Below are 13,873 nucleotides of genomic sequence, written 5' to 3'. Positions count from 1 at the left end.
AAACAAATAACCATTAAATTAACTGGGATGAGTGGGGGAGCACGTGTGCAAGTGGGTGTGTCGTGTGTAAAACTGATTGGAATTGTTGGCTGCTGATAAAACTGGCCAAGAAACTTCCTTCTGTTAAAAACAAAACGAAACAATAAATGAGTATTTATTCCTATTTTTTGAAGTGACTACAACAGCAACCCGGCTGTGACATGAGGCACAACCCGGCCTGGAGGTGTTCTCGCCAGGGTCACATGCCAAGGGCAGTGTCTGGCTCGAGGCTGGGGTCCCAACAAGACACATCACACACCTGTAAGAAAGACTGCTGGAAGCCCAGCTACAAAGAGCGCCAGCCAGGCTCCAAAACTGCCCCGTCTCTTCCTTTGCCACTGGCCACCTCCCCCGCCTCTCGATTCCGCATGGAGGGAGAACCAGGGTCAGAGCAGACGGGCTGTTGACCTTGACTCCTGGGCCCCCCGTGAGGCTGCTGCCGCCCTCAAGACAGGGCTGGATGGGTCCGGGGGAGTCACAGCACACTGAAAGAGCCCTGAATTTTCCATCCTCCCAACTGCAGCTTTTAAATATAGAAACAGACGCTACTGATAATCACAGCATTTGAAAGGTGCTCCAACTTTTCAAAGTAAACGTGTGACACAGACGGCTGAAATGCTCCTGTTCACAGACACCACTCCTTACCTTCTCTCCAGGTTTGGGCGACAGCTGCAACTTCTCATAATCTTTCTTGGTCTCCAAAATTTTTTTGACAAGTCCTCCTGTTGAAAAGCAGTGGTTTTATGTTCAAGTTATTCTCTGCCCAACGAAGCCGTTCTGTCCTAAGTGGGTGGCAGGATGGGAAGAAGACTAAGTTCTCAGTCTTCCTCCTTTATGCTGAAAACAGCTTCAAATAATCTTTATCTGACAAAAGATGGCCTACACAGACTGGTACCAGCTGGTGTGGAAATTAACTACACAATTTCAGAGTGTTTCAAAGAAATCAGCTCCTTAAAGGGTAAAAAAAAAAAAATTTAGAAGTAAAATAGATTTTCTTTTCTACTTCCAAAGATTAAGAAATATAGAGTAATATTCAAAAGATAACCACCTATTACAAGCAGATATAACAATTCTGAATTACTTCTAAGTTCTAATACTTCTTTTATGGGGCAAGCGTCAACTTCTTAAAAAACAAAACAAAACCAAATAAGCCACGGGGTAAATGTCATATGAAAAACCATTTTCTTTAAAATACTGGTTACTCAAATGTGCATCAGTATGAAAGCAGCTGACTAACACAGGTCCGTCCACGGGGGGGGGACGACGACGACACAACCACGCGTGAGGACCAACCGCTCCGCACGGCTGTGGGATGGGTGCCAGCACATCGTCAGGTAGACGAGCAAGATGGAGAAGCGCTCATACTGACAAATCCACACAGGGGCATGTACTTCTGCCTTTCAAAGGGAAGTCTAAGCCTTGTCTTTTACTGTCACCTACCAGGGGAGGAGACAGGATGGAAGCCCTGCTTCTCTGAGCTCACCTTGTTTAGTCCATGTGGCCTTGAAAACACAATATTTTACATAAATAAAACAAAATTAAAGCCAACTTTCAATGCCTAAGAACTGAAACAAAAATGGAACTAATAAACTGCACACTGCAGGTGAGGCCAGCGTACACGGCCGATGATGGCGGCCAGGACCACGGGCGTGAGACACACATGTAGAATCAGAGCACTGAGGAAAACACTGCAGTCGTGAAGCTGGTTGCAAATACCAGTGTGAACTCAGGATATACTTTCCTTTTAAAAAAATAAGAAGGAAAGCCCTAGCAACAACGACCAACGCAGAAGCAATGTACGGCCAGGCTCCTCTGATGGGTGCCAGAGAGCCAAGTGACCAGTCACGGGAGGGTCACCCGAGGGAAGGAAAAGTCTCGCTCCCTGGGTGTCCAGGCGAAACCTGAGGAGGGAGGACGGGGTGAGTGTCGCTGTGCTGTGGCCTTCAGGAAACCACCTGGCTTCACATCACAAGCAGACCTCAGGAAGAACCTACACCACCTGCTACGAAGCAGTCCTGCCCCAAACACCTGAATCTGATCAAGTCTCTAGAACCAATGGATGGGAACAGAAGAATACGGAAAAAAAGACCTATTAGTGGGGTGTGATCAGCGACTCTCAGGTGTGAGAAACTCTGAGGGACAACAGGGCTTCTGCCACAGGGAGCAGCGGCGGGGACCCCACGGTTAAGGGACTTCAGGCTCGGATCAATCAACTGCAATGCAGGCACCTTATCACGACTCCACTCAGACTAAAAACAATATACAGAACTGGACAAAACAGGGATTTGGTGCTAGTAAAGAACTTTTTAATGTATATACAGCAATGGAATCCTGGCTGTTTCCCTAAAAAGAGCCCTTGTCTTTTAGCGCTACAGACAACCCGTTCACTGGAGAAACAACATTCTCTAAGACTTGGAAGCAGCCCTGGGAAGGGCGGGGTGCGGTGGGTGACAGCTTAGGTAAAACAAGGTCAGTGATCACTGGGGGGCTGTGCGACGGGGACTATTCTCTCTGCTTTTGTAATGTTTCAAATAAAGAAAACACTGTGGGGGCGGCTGGTTAGCTCAGTGGGTTAGAGTGCGGTGCTCTTAACAAGGTTGCCGGTTCAAACCCCACATGGGCCACTGTGAGCTGCGCCCTCCACAACTAGATGGAAACAACTACTTGACTTGGAGCTGATGGGTCCTGGAAAAACACATTTAAAAATAAATGAAAGTTAAAAAAAAAAAAAGAAAGAAAAGGAAACACTGTGTTTGGGAGGAGAACAGATACTATCACAGAACTGTCAATTTGGGACTGACCTCAGGGGTCATGCAATTCCACATCTAACTGGACGGGTGACAAAGGGAGTCACCTACGAATTAGCTCACAGCTGATCTCAAGGGTCCAGGGCTGCCCTCCTTGGTCCTCTAAGAATGGGGAGCAGTAACCATTGTCTCCTAGAATAAAACCCACCAACTTTGGAGAGATCCATGCCCATGGCGTCCCCTCTACTGCTGGGAGACTGCTGACCACGACGGGCAAACACAGCTCGTGTGCACTAGGTCTTTCTCACACACACACACACACACACGTGCGTTCACACCCATATGCACACACATTCATGCGCACACATTCACTCACACATGCATACACACATACAGACACATGCGCATGCACACACAGGGCGCACACGCACACACATGCACACAATGGTACACACACACACACACACACACACACACACACACACACACACCCAGAACTCACCGTGCTTCTCATCTCCCTCCAGTTCTACTGCTTGTACCTAAACAGGAAAGGACGGAGAGAAAAGGAGATTCGGGTTTGTGGTCTTCTCAACATCATGCTCTTGTGGATCTCATCACAGGAAAGACGAAATTAGAGAGGGTGGAAAACTAACGGAGTATTAGAGGAAAAGGTCCACCCAAATGCAAGCGCTGGGGTTGAAGTACAATCACAGAAACACCCCGCCGGGTGACTAACCACGTCAAGCTCTGACATCTCAGAGAGCTGGGGGGCAGCCTCCACCATGAACTGCTCGTCTTCCTCATTATCAGAATTCTGTGACTCCACGATCACATTTGAGACGGCTTTCCCACTCCCTATCCTAAACAAAAAGAAATCTGATTCAATCAGAACTGTTACTTGGCCACGGTTTCCATCAGCCCCACACATCTGGCCCTGCATGCAGGCTATCGTGACACGTGACCACCGACCCTCTCTACAGCACATGGTGCCGGTGGCAGCTGAGTGAAGGCCCCAGGCCTGGGTCCCAGCGGGCCCTCCCCCGCCCTGCCCCCAGACCTTGTGCCCTCTAACAAACAGAGGGCCTCCCTTCATCCCTGGCTGGGCTCCCTGGGACACCAGGTCTCCACTGCAGCCCCTCACCTAAGGGGCCTATTCTCCCAAAATACAAACCCCAGGGTGGGGGAGGCTCAGTGTTTTCCTTTTGTTTATTGTAGCTTCCAGACCATTCTAAAATCTGCCCACTCTGAATCTCATGTCATCAGACTCTGTCACCCTCAACCCCACCACTGCCACCGCCATCAGCCAAGCCCAAGCCTCACCCCTGCACTCCTGGCTCCCTGCAAACACCGCACCAGTCTGAACTCCATGATTTCTTGTCCTGGGAAATGATCTTTCCAAGCCCTGGGCTCTAAAGTTCCTGACCTGTCCTGTCCTGATCCTGCGTCAGTCACTCAGCCACACTCCTGGGGTCATAGCTTGTCACTGCCACTGACAGGAAGCCCCCAGCCGCAATCCCAGCACCCCCTTCTGACCACCAGCACCATGCAGCTGGCCACTGCACACTGACTCTCGTCACTTCACGCCACGTGCCTGCGTGCAGCCCCGCCATCCAGCCCTGCTTCTCCGGGTCAGCTTCCACACTCTGCACGGGGCTCCTCTGAGCGGGGTGGTGGGTCTCTGTTGGGGGGCTGCCTGTCCACTGCAGGCTGTTTAGCCGCATCCCTGGCCCCAAGTCCCAGCTAGATGCCAAGAACCTTCCCTCCCCTTTTCCCCAGCCATGAGGTGACAAAACGTGTCCCGACGTGGCCTTAATGTCCCAATATGCCCCCCAGAAGGGTGGGGTGGCCCCTAGATGAGCACCTCTGCTGTAGCCCGTGGGCTTCACACTGCACCCCGACCCCTGAACCCCTGCTCCTCCTCCCACATACGCTTTGCTCCCAAGAACAAACTGCAGAGAACGTACCTCCCAGAATCTCACTCGAATGCCAATGCTCCACGGTCTTCTCTAAGCCAGTCCCTCCACGTCCCCTCACCCACTCAGGGGCTGTCAAACAACTGCCCTTGACCCTGCATCTCCCAGGTCACCACAGTCCCCTCCCCACTGGATCGTCCTGTGACTGGAAAAATGCGCTCGCTGTCTCACCGGCACTGCCCTCTGTCCTGCTCCCTACGACCCTGCCCCTGCTTCTGCTCGCAACGTGTCTGTACCTGCTGCCTCGGCTCCCTGCCCCCCATTCTATCTGCTACCCACTCCGATCCAGCCTGCGACCGCTGTACTCTCGGGACCCCACGGTCCCGCAGGCAGGACTGTAAACTTACCAAAGCCCTGTCTGTGGCTTGTCTTTACGCTGTTTAGGTCTTGCTGACAACCTCTTCTTTTCTATTTTTGTGCAGCTGAGCCTCTAAATCTTTTCTTCCTATTTTTCCCCCTCATTGTTTTTATGCTTAGAAAATCCACTATCTGGAGATTGGAGAAATACACCCCAACACTTTCCCACATATTTTAAGATTTAATTGTACAGGCATGAATACTTATGTTTTCTCTTTCACTGACCTGAAACGTGAGGCAGGTATATGGGTTGAAGCGAGGGCCCAACTGGCTCTTTCTTTTCCTTAATGGTAAGTTCCCCCAGGACCATCTGCCACTCTCAGCCCCACCCCTATCCCCACACGGGCCCGACTGCCATTCAGCCCACAGTCCCACACACCTGGAGAAGCCCCAGGCCCCCCAGAGAGCACGTGTGCGCCTCGATGACGAGACCCCCGCCCCCCGCCCCCAGCACCCTCACCTGTCTGCTGTTAACACCTCCACGCTGTCTTGCCGCTTCACCCGGGGAGGCGCGGGTCTTGCACTCCCAGGACGAGAGACTCTTCTGAACCCAGAGTGAAAAACCACAACAGGATATAAAACATGTACACATTTCAAAGTGGACAAAAGAAAACCCGGGTCCATGGCAACACTCATTTCCAGGCCGCCATCGACACACTAATAATTAGCACATAGTCTGCAGAATATGAAGAACATTCCATTAACCTGACAAATTTTAAAGTACCCATGTTTTTAATCTTATATTTTCATTCATTCTAAGGTATAAAAAGTAATGACTACCAGTAATTAAAACATAACATACCCAGGTACAGGAAAACTAAAGATACGGTTTTTCTTCCTTTGTACAAGTATTTCCTCATAATTACGCTCAAGCATGAGATAAACTCAGAAGGTACAGAGAGAAGCAGGAGCGTGTGGGCTGCATGCACGCACCGGATGCGGGAGGGAGGCTCGCTGGGGATCGCAGAACTCTCAGACACCTCTGACTTCTCGTGGCCGACAGGTACCGCTTCTCCTTCTGAATGATGTCAACCCAATCCGCAATTCACAAAGGAAGAAACACAAACGATTCATATATATTTGAGATGACAGAGTAAATAAACGCAAACTCGAGGACTTTGCATCTATCGTTTTGATGAAGATAAACCAGAAATTTGATACCTAAATCTGCTGAAGACTGGGGAAATGAGCGCCCTTAAACCCTGAAAAAGCCCTTAAACAAACTGGTTCAACTACTCAAGAAACAGAATTCAAAAGGTAGCTCGATCAAGTCAGCAATTTCACTTAAAGGAAATACAACCAAAAGAAAAAAATGGAGGGGCTGGCACAGTGGCTCAGGCAGTTAGAGCTCCGTGTTCCTAACTCCGAAGGCTGCCGGTTCGATTCCCACATGGGCCAGCGGGCTCTCAACCACAAGGTTGCCAGTTCAATTCCTAGAGTCCCGCAAGCGATGGTGGGCAGCGCCCCCTGCAACTAAAATTGAACACGGCACCTTGAGCTGAGCTGCCACTGAGCTCCCGGATGGCTCAGTTGGTTGGAGCGTGTCCTCTCAACCACAAGGTTGCCAGTTTGACTCCCACAAGGAATGGTGGGCTGTGCCCCCTGCAACTAGCAATGGCAACTGGACCTGGAGCTGGGCTGTGCCCTCCACAACTAAGACTGAAAGGACAACAACTTGACTTGGAAAAAAGGCCTGGAAGTACACACTCTTCCCCAATAAAGTCCTGTCCCTTCCCCAATAAAATCTTTAAAAAAAAAAAAAAAAAGAAAAAAATGGACACGTGTAAATACACGTACAGAATATTCACCCATCATAATTTATAACAGTGACAAACAGGTAATTTACTAATCACACATGAGAACCTTTTGTGTAAAATTACGTCATCATTTTAATATGTAATTAATAGAATATAACAATGTATCTAATAATTACATATACATGCATGGGGTTCTAGAAGGAAATTCATTTAACATATGAGCAGTAGAATCACCAAGGCTTTCCATTTTCTTCTTCATATTTTACTACATTTTAAAAATTTTCTACTTTGGGCATGTCCCATATTACATTTATACCCTGAACAAAGTTTTCTTCACTTTGATAAAAAGATTTAATCAGTAAATAACCAGTTCAAAGTATTAAGATAATTAAATTTACTCCACTATTTAAAGTAAAAGGGCTTTATACTTTGGAAAATAATGAATATAAATCAGAATTTGAATATTGAAAATATACTTTATACTCTGGGAAAAAAAAATCCTGAAATGTATTCTTTTGAAACATAAAACATGTAAATTAAATCTTAAATTGGTGTAGTTACGTTTCCTTAAAATAAATTACTTTCACTAACACAATTTGTAAAACATAAATCTGAGGACATGTGTTTACATCTATACACACACACACATACACACACACACACACACAATTTATAACAAACACACTTATTTAAGACCACTCCTTACCTGTATCACTAGGGGAGTCACCTAAGAAAAAGAAAAAGAAAAAAAAGAAACGCACATTAGAAATTCACTTTTGTGTCAGTAAACCTCAGTATATGAAATGAGCAAAACAAAATTAGAGAAAAATACATAATACATAATTTTGGATGTCTGTTAGAGGCATTTCTTCTTAGCCTCTTTTCTAGTTTCCTCCTCCCACTGTTTTGTTTTCAAAGATAGAAAAGCAAAGAACAAACAAAACCATGAGTTATAAAACGTTATTGCATAAAAGCAGGAAACAGGAATATAAAGAGTGTATCACAGAGACAAATGAAACAGGCAGACTAGACAAAGGGTGATAAAGCCAGGAAGCTGGGAGCCTGACTCTGGAGATTCGAGGGTACAGGACAGCCGTGAACGCGGCCAAGGCGCTTCCAGGCCACTGTTACGGCTCTGGGGAAGACCAAACAACAGCCTGCCTCACATAACTGTCAGTAAGGATTTGCTACCGGCTCCTAAGTTAGGAGAAATTTTCCCAAGCTCCCCATGGGCTGATCTTGGCACTTTTCACCCAGGATCCTTTTTCTTCAAGTGCTGCTTTTGGGGACAAATGTGACCTATGGGGACACAGGTCCCCAAGCAGAAGCACTGTTGGGGTGAGGTGGATTCACACCCGCAGGTGAACCATCTTTCTACATCACACTCTTAAAACTCACCAGCAGAAGTTCCAAACCACACACACTCGTGAGTCAGGCCCTGCGTTATTCTGAGGACTGGCCGCGTGCATACGCAGGGTGAGAAGCCTCTCAGACACTTCCGTTTGTCCACAGGAGGACTTTAGAACTTTCCACTGACTAGGGAACACTACAGGAGAGAGCTCACAAACAGTGCCCTAGAGGGGGCAGCTCTGGGGAAGGGGGACCAAGCTTATGTGGCAATGGGAACCGGGAGGCCCTACAGGACCCTAGCTGCATGGAACACAGGACCTCCCAGAGGTCGCACCCCACAGAGTGACACAGCAGAGGACAGACCTGGCATCGGCTGGGGGTAGAGTTAAGAGGGGCCTGGAGAACGTAGGAAAATGGTGTGAAACAGCCGTGCTGGCCAAAGGAACCAAGGCGTGAGAATGTGCACATGGCAGTTTCAGAGGCCCCAAGAGGGGGACAAGGCAGGTGGGGGACTTGGGCTCCACCCTGCAATGGAGGGCTGCTGAAGAGAGAAGCAGGTGACAGTAGACCCGCTCCTCAGTGCAGTGCCTAATGGGAGGTGCGCCCAGCACAGAGCACAGAACAGCGGCTGTGACCCGAGCCCAGAACCGTCGGTGTTGGGGACAGACTGTGGCTTCACCAGGAGCTCAGAAGGGTTCTTGACAACAAGGAAATTGAGTCATGAGGCCACAAGTACGCACAGCAGTTCTTACCCATCACGGACCAGTCCCCAAGCCCTCAGCACCCCCACAGCTCAGCGGCCTTCCGGCTCTCCGCCCCGGGACCCTTGCCCCTGCTCAGCCTCTTCCCCGGGTTCCAGGGCCAGACACCAGGCATGGCAGGTTCTCCTGCCCTCTCTTCCCTCAGGCTGTTCTCTGACCCAGGTGACAGCAGCCATAGCAGGGCACCCACCAGCGACTAAATGCCAGCAACCCTCACGTGTCATCCCTGGTCCAGGCCTCTCCTGAGCTGGGCTGTGTATGTCCTTAGATGTGTGAGCCACTCTAGAATCTGCCTGTCCCTCCCATCCCCATCACACCACAGCTCAGGCCACTCTCTCCACCTGACTGCTGGCTAAGCCTCTCAAACTAACACCATCTAAGTATGATTAAGCCACTCCTAAAAATACCAGGGCTTCCTGCTGCTAAACTCCCTAACACAGCCAGACGCCTGGCAGGAGCTGGCCCGATGCTCTGCTCCACCCAGCTGGCTCTCTGCGCTTCCACAGTACCCAGGGTCTCCAGTGGCCAGAGTGCCCCCCGCAAAGGCTCTCCCTTTCCACCCGACAACCTCCAGCCCCCCTGCTGCATGGTGCCATTCTCCAGTCTGACTTCTGCTCACTAATGCACTCACTGCCCTAGAGCCTGACACACACAGTAAGCCTTCAACAAATGTTTCCTGTTGGAGCAAACAGACAAACACCAGCCCTCACCTGACCACACCCCTGCTGCCTGATCCCAACATGCCCATGCCCGGCCTGGTTCCTGGGGTTCCTGGAGTACAACAGGCTCTGCAGGGAAGCACTGCTCCCCTCTAGGCCTGAATCAGCAAATGCTGAATGTGTGTTTGACCACAACTTTCGTTAAAATGCTGAGAAAATTTGTGCTGAAAGCAGAGACTAACCAGGTACAACTTAAGACACTAAAAGAGCGTCACAGACAGAAAAATCGTGGCAGTGGCAGCGTTTCATGTTGTTTAAGCATTTTCTCTGAACGTGAGATCCGGGAGGTGTGCGCTCAGCCTGCGGGCCTCCCAGCAGGATTCTGAAGCTTGTTCTGGATCATTCCTGACACTGCCAGGCTCTGCTACCTTATCTCGCTCAGAAAGAATGGGGGGAACACAGGAGAGAATCTGGCGCTATCAGTGACTAGAATATTCCACTCTAGTTTCTGTAAAGAGGTGGAAGGGAGTCCCTGGGCACGTCCTCCTGACCTGAGGCTAAGGGCTTGGACCCCACGTGGGCCACAGACCCGAGAAGGGAGGTTCCCACAGATGGCGGATGCTACCCCTGAGCTGCTCATCTCCCTGACCTGGCAGCAGTGGGAAGGGGCGTCCTTACCTTTCTGCGGCACTGCTGGGACGGGCTCAGTGCTGTCACGCCACAGACTAGGTGAATGCTCGTCTGACATACTAGCTGAATTAGTATTACCTTCTTTTGTTCCTGACATAAAACAGTTCAAAACGGGCCGTTAAGACTACACAGCAGGCGGGTCATCACAGCACCCACCGATCAATGCTTTCCCACATGGGAAAGTGCAGGCTTCCTTCCAAAGGACGACCAAAGGCGGCTTTTAAGAACACGTGCCCAGAACAGTTGTCCGGGCATGGCCCTGGGGTCAGGACAGTGGGAAGTGTGCAGGCCCCGGTCCACTCTGCACAGGCACAGGCCTGGGCCCCCCGCCCCCCAACCCCTACCCCCGCCAACGCAGACATACTGAAAGCTCCCAAATACCTGTCTGCTGATGACTGACTGACGTGCCGATGGTTATAAAAATAGAAATCAGTATGAACTGCCTGAGAAATGCTTTTCCGATTAAAAACAAAAGAGGGGCAGGGAGGTGCTGGAGGAACAGACTTTGAATTGTGGCAGGACCCTAGGCTGGAAAGGGATCCATCACTAAAGGACCCAATGTCTAAAAGGAAACTGGGAGAAAAAATAAAATTTGAAAAATGTTCCCTCTCCTGAAACACGTCTTATAATTTCTTAAAAGTATTCAAAGAAATACTTTTTATCAGAATCAACCTGTCATTAACTCTCAAAGGACTGTTTTATTTTATGTAATAGAATTACATAAAATACGAGTATATAACAATTTTCTAAGGATATTTTTTCTCAATCTATAAAAATGATGTAACAATTGTCACCACAATAAACTTCAATTAAAAAACAAAATGATGCAGACTTACATGCTGTGGGTCAATGTGTGTATTTATGATACCTTACAGAGGGCAGCCAAAGAATCAATTTGAAATATTAAGTTCCAAAACAAACAAATGTAAAAATAAAATAATTATCAGCTTGGTAACTATTCCAATCTTAGAAGAAAACACTCCAATAATTTGAAGTTCTATTTTATTTAAAAGTGTCAAACCTTTTCCATACTCTACAAAACCCACTAGCACAATAAGTAAATTATTAATACAAATGTATTATTTTTTTCTGCAGTTCAAGGAGACCAATGACACTGCACAATTTTATCTTTTCAAAGTTCTGCGGGTATTCTTAATTAAGAACGCTTTACTAAGTCCCAATTCACACAAATAGAAAGAACATAAAAAGGCCATATATTCACTAATACTACTACAATCAATTCTTACTCATACAGAGCAGGTTAACCAATTTGCCAAATGATAGCTTAAGAATAATGCAATCATAAAACATTAAAATTACTATGAACTGGCAAAAAAGTCGGTGCATTAGCACAATCTGCTGTCAGGACCAGTGGTAACTAGGGAGAACCTGCACCTGGAGCGGGCGCCTGCCCTTCCTGAGCTACAGGCGCCCCACCCTGTGGAGTTACCGTAGAGTTCAGTGGCACGGTGTGCATAAAGCAGGGAGCGCCGTGTGCATAACGCAGGGAGCGCCGTGTGCATAAAGCAGGGAGGGCCGTGTGCATAAAGCAGGGAGGGCCAGTGTGTCAGTCCCTACCCCTGAAACTCACCAGCCGCATGTAGAACCCACTACACAGCCACAAGCAGCCTGCCATCCCACTAGCGTTCTGTGCAAAACACTGTACCCAGATCTAATCGGGCCTTTAGCTCTAACAGAAAGATGGGAAGGGGGCCGGGGGGGGGGGGGGTGTCGTAAGTTAAATGACACTACGAGAAACAATCAGACAAATCCAGAAGGTGGCACATTCTACAAGACAACACAATCTTGCTAAGAAGTCAATATGCTGGAACACAAAAAGGGCAAGGGGATAGAGAGAGGAGGTTATTCCAAATTCAAACACATTAAAGAGATCATCATCATCATAATACAGTGCATTAATCTGAACTAGATCCTGCGTTAAAAAAGAAATAACTTTTTTGAGGCAATTAGAATACAGCCTGGGTTTCAGATGCTATGAGGACCGAGAATTCCACTGGGCACCACAGTAATTCTGTGGCTACGTAGGAGCACGTCTTTTTTATTTTTTGAGCTGCGTGCTGAAGTATTTAGAGGGAAGTATTTAGAGGTAAAGTGTTAGGACATTTTCAATATACTAAGACATAGTTCATAAAAATATACAAGTGTAGATGAAGCAAATACGACAAATGTTAGAACCACTGGGTGTAGGTGAGAGGCCTATAATCATTGTATTCTTTCTACTTTTCTGTATTTTTCATAATGAAAAAAGTTTAAACAATAAAACAAAATGAAATGAGGGAACCCAGGCAAACTAAAACTATGGATGGCTTCATGTGCCAGGAAAACCCGGACTGCCAAACCGCTGTAAATATTAATAGAACAAGGACTCTCAGGCAGCTCGCATTACAACAGCAAGTGAGGGAAGACACAGGTCATGTCTTAAACAAGAAACTGATCAATTCCGTATTGAATTCTTCAATCCACCCGAAACAGCGAACAGTAACAACAAAACCGACAAATTGTCCCGCGACACCCCTGACAAGACAGGGCCAGCGGTCTACACCACAGGGGCTCGTTTGTCTTTGAAGTGCCAGGAGTGAAAGGGAACTGTGAGGAAAGGCTCCTTCGCCAGGCCCCATGTCCCTGGATCTGGAACTCACACCCCAGGAGAGAAATTAAGGAACTATAACACCTGCGGACAAACCCTGCGCTCCAGAAGTTAAGTGACTGCCACGGCAAGATGTCATTTGTGACTGGAGTGAGGGTGATCACTGGGACCCAGGGCACGTCCAGTGGCAGCACTCAAGGGGAGAAGAGTCTGGCGGGGAGAGAAGGGAAGGGCCAGGTCACCAGGACCGGACCCAAGGACAAAGAGCGAGCGGACGCTGCTTACGGCCACCAGGTGGCGCCATGCTCCGTCCTAATCTTTGCAAAGCTCAACAGTCCGGGTTCTGTGCTACCGAAATACAGATTTTTCACTTTCACACTGTAGGTCATATGGACAAAGTGATGCTATACGTCTAAATATTCCAGTGTATTTACATCTATCGTACCATCTGAGAGAGCGCTGTCTCACCCTGACTGGGGTTCTCAGTAAACTAAAGCAGATCACATATGGATGGCATCCTGTGACCGGCGGCCACTTGGGGGACATCATCTCATGTCCTCTCAACCCATGTGCCAAAGAGAAAACTGCCTCAGAGAATGACCCACGCGGCTCGCTCACGGCCAGGCGGCTGGTAAGCGGGAGAGGTGGAATTCTTCCCACTGACCGCCACTGCCCGGAACGGGAGTCTCCCGCTCCCACTTTCCCCAGCCCCACTGCCCACCCTGTGGTCCGTGCCTGGCAGCTTCCCTCCTCCACCCCTGCCTGCAGCTGAGAAAAGCTCCTGCAAATCCGACATCCATCAGGAGATGTGGTGGGGCTGCAACATGGGGCTGCTGTGAGGGGCATTTTCACTAGAACCTTATTCTGCTCCAGCCCAGTCACCTCTTAGTCGTCCCTTAGTGCTGAAGACCCAGCTAAACGACACATAGGTG

At 48.6% G+C, this 13,873-nt stretch overlaps 1 protein-coding gene across 4 annotated transcripts in view; it reads right to left on the bottom strand.

The window, feature by feature from the left end:
* IFT54 (intraflagellar transport 54) overlaps window positions 1-13,873 on the bottom strand; it is a 52,065-nt gene that overhangs the window by 24,686 nt on the left and 13,506 nt on the right. For 3 of the 4 annotated variants that reach the window (XM_074315959.2, XM_074315957.2, XM_074315953.2), the window contains exons 8-13: window positions 7,580-7,600; window positions 6,050-6,134; window positions 5,577-5,660; window positions 3,523-3,646; window positions 3,289-3,325; window positions 685-761 (exon numbers count right to left, since the gene is read on the bottom strand). In XM_074315959.2, the coding sequence (XP_074172060.2) occupies window positions 685-761; window positions 3,289-3,325; window positions 3,523-3,646; window positions 5,577-5,660; window positions 6,050-6,134; window positions 7,580-7,600 (428 nt within the window). Of the gene's footprint in view, window positions 1-8; window positions 121-684; window positions 762-3,288; window positions 3,326-3,522; window positions 3,647-5,576; window positions 5,661-6,049; window positions 6,135-7,579; window positions 7,601-13,873 lie in introns of those variants that run through there. The other variant, XM_074315962.2, reaches the window with a different exon arrangement.

The sequence above is a fragment of the Rhinolophus sinicus genome, chromosome 17, assembly GCF_057876585.1.
Source record: "Rhinolophus sinicus isolate RSI-liver-muscle chromosome 17, RSI-T2T, whole genome shotgun sequence".
Taxonomy (NCBI): domain Eukaryota; kingdom Metazoa; phylum Chordata; class Mammalia; order Chiroptera; family Rhinolophidae; genus Rhinolophus; species Rhinolophus sinicus.
Note: the sequence above shows the minus strand (reverse complement) of the source record. Positions and strands in the feature narration are given on the sequence as shown.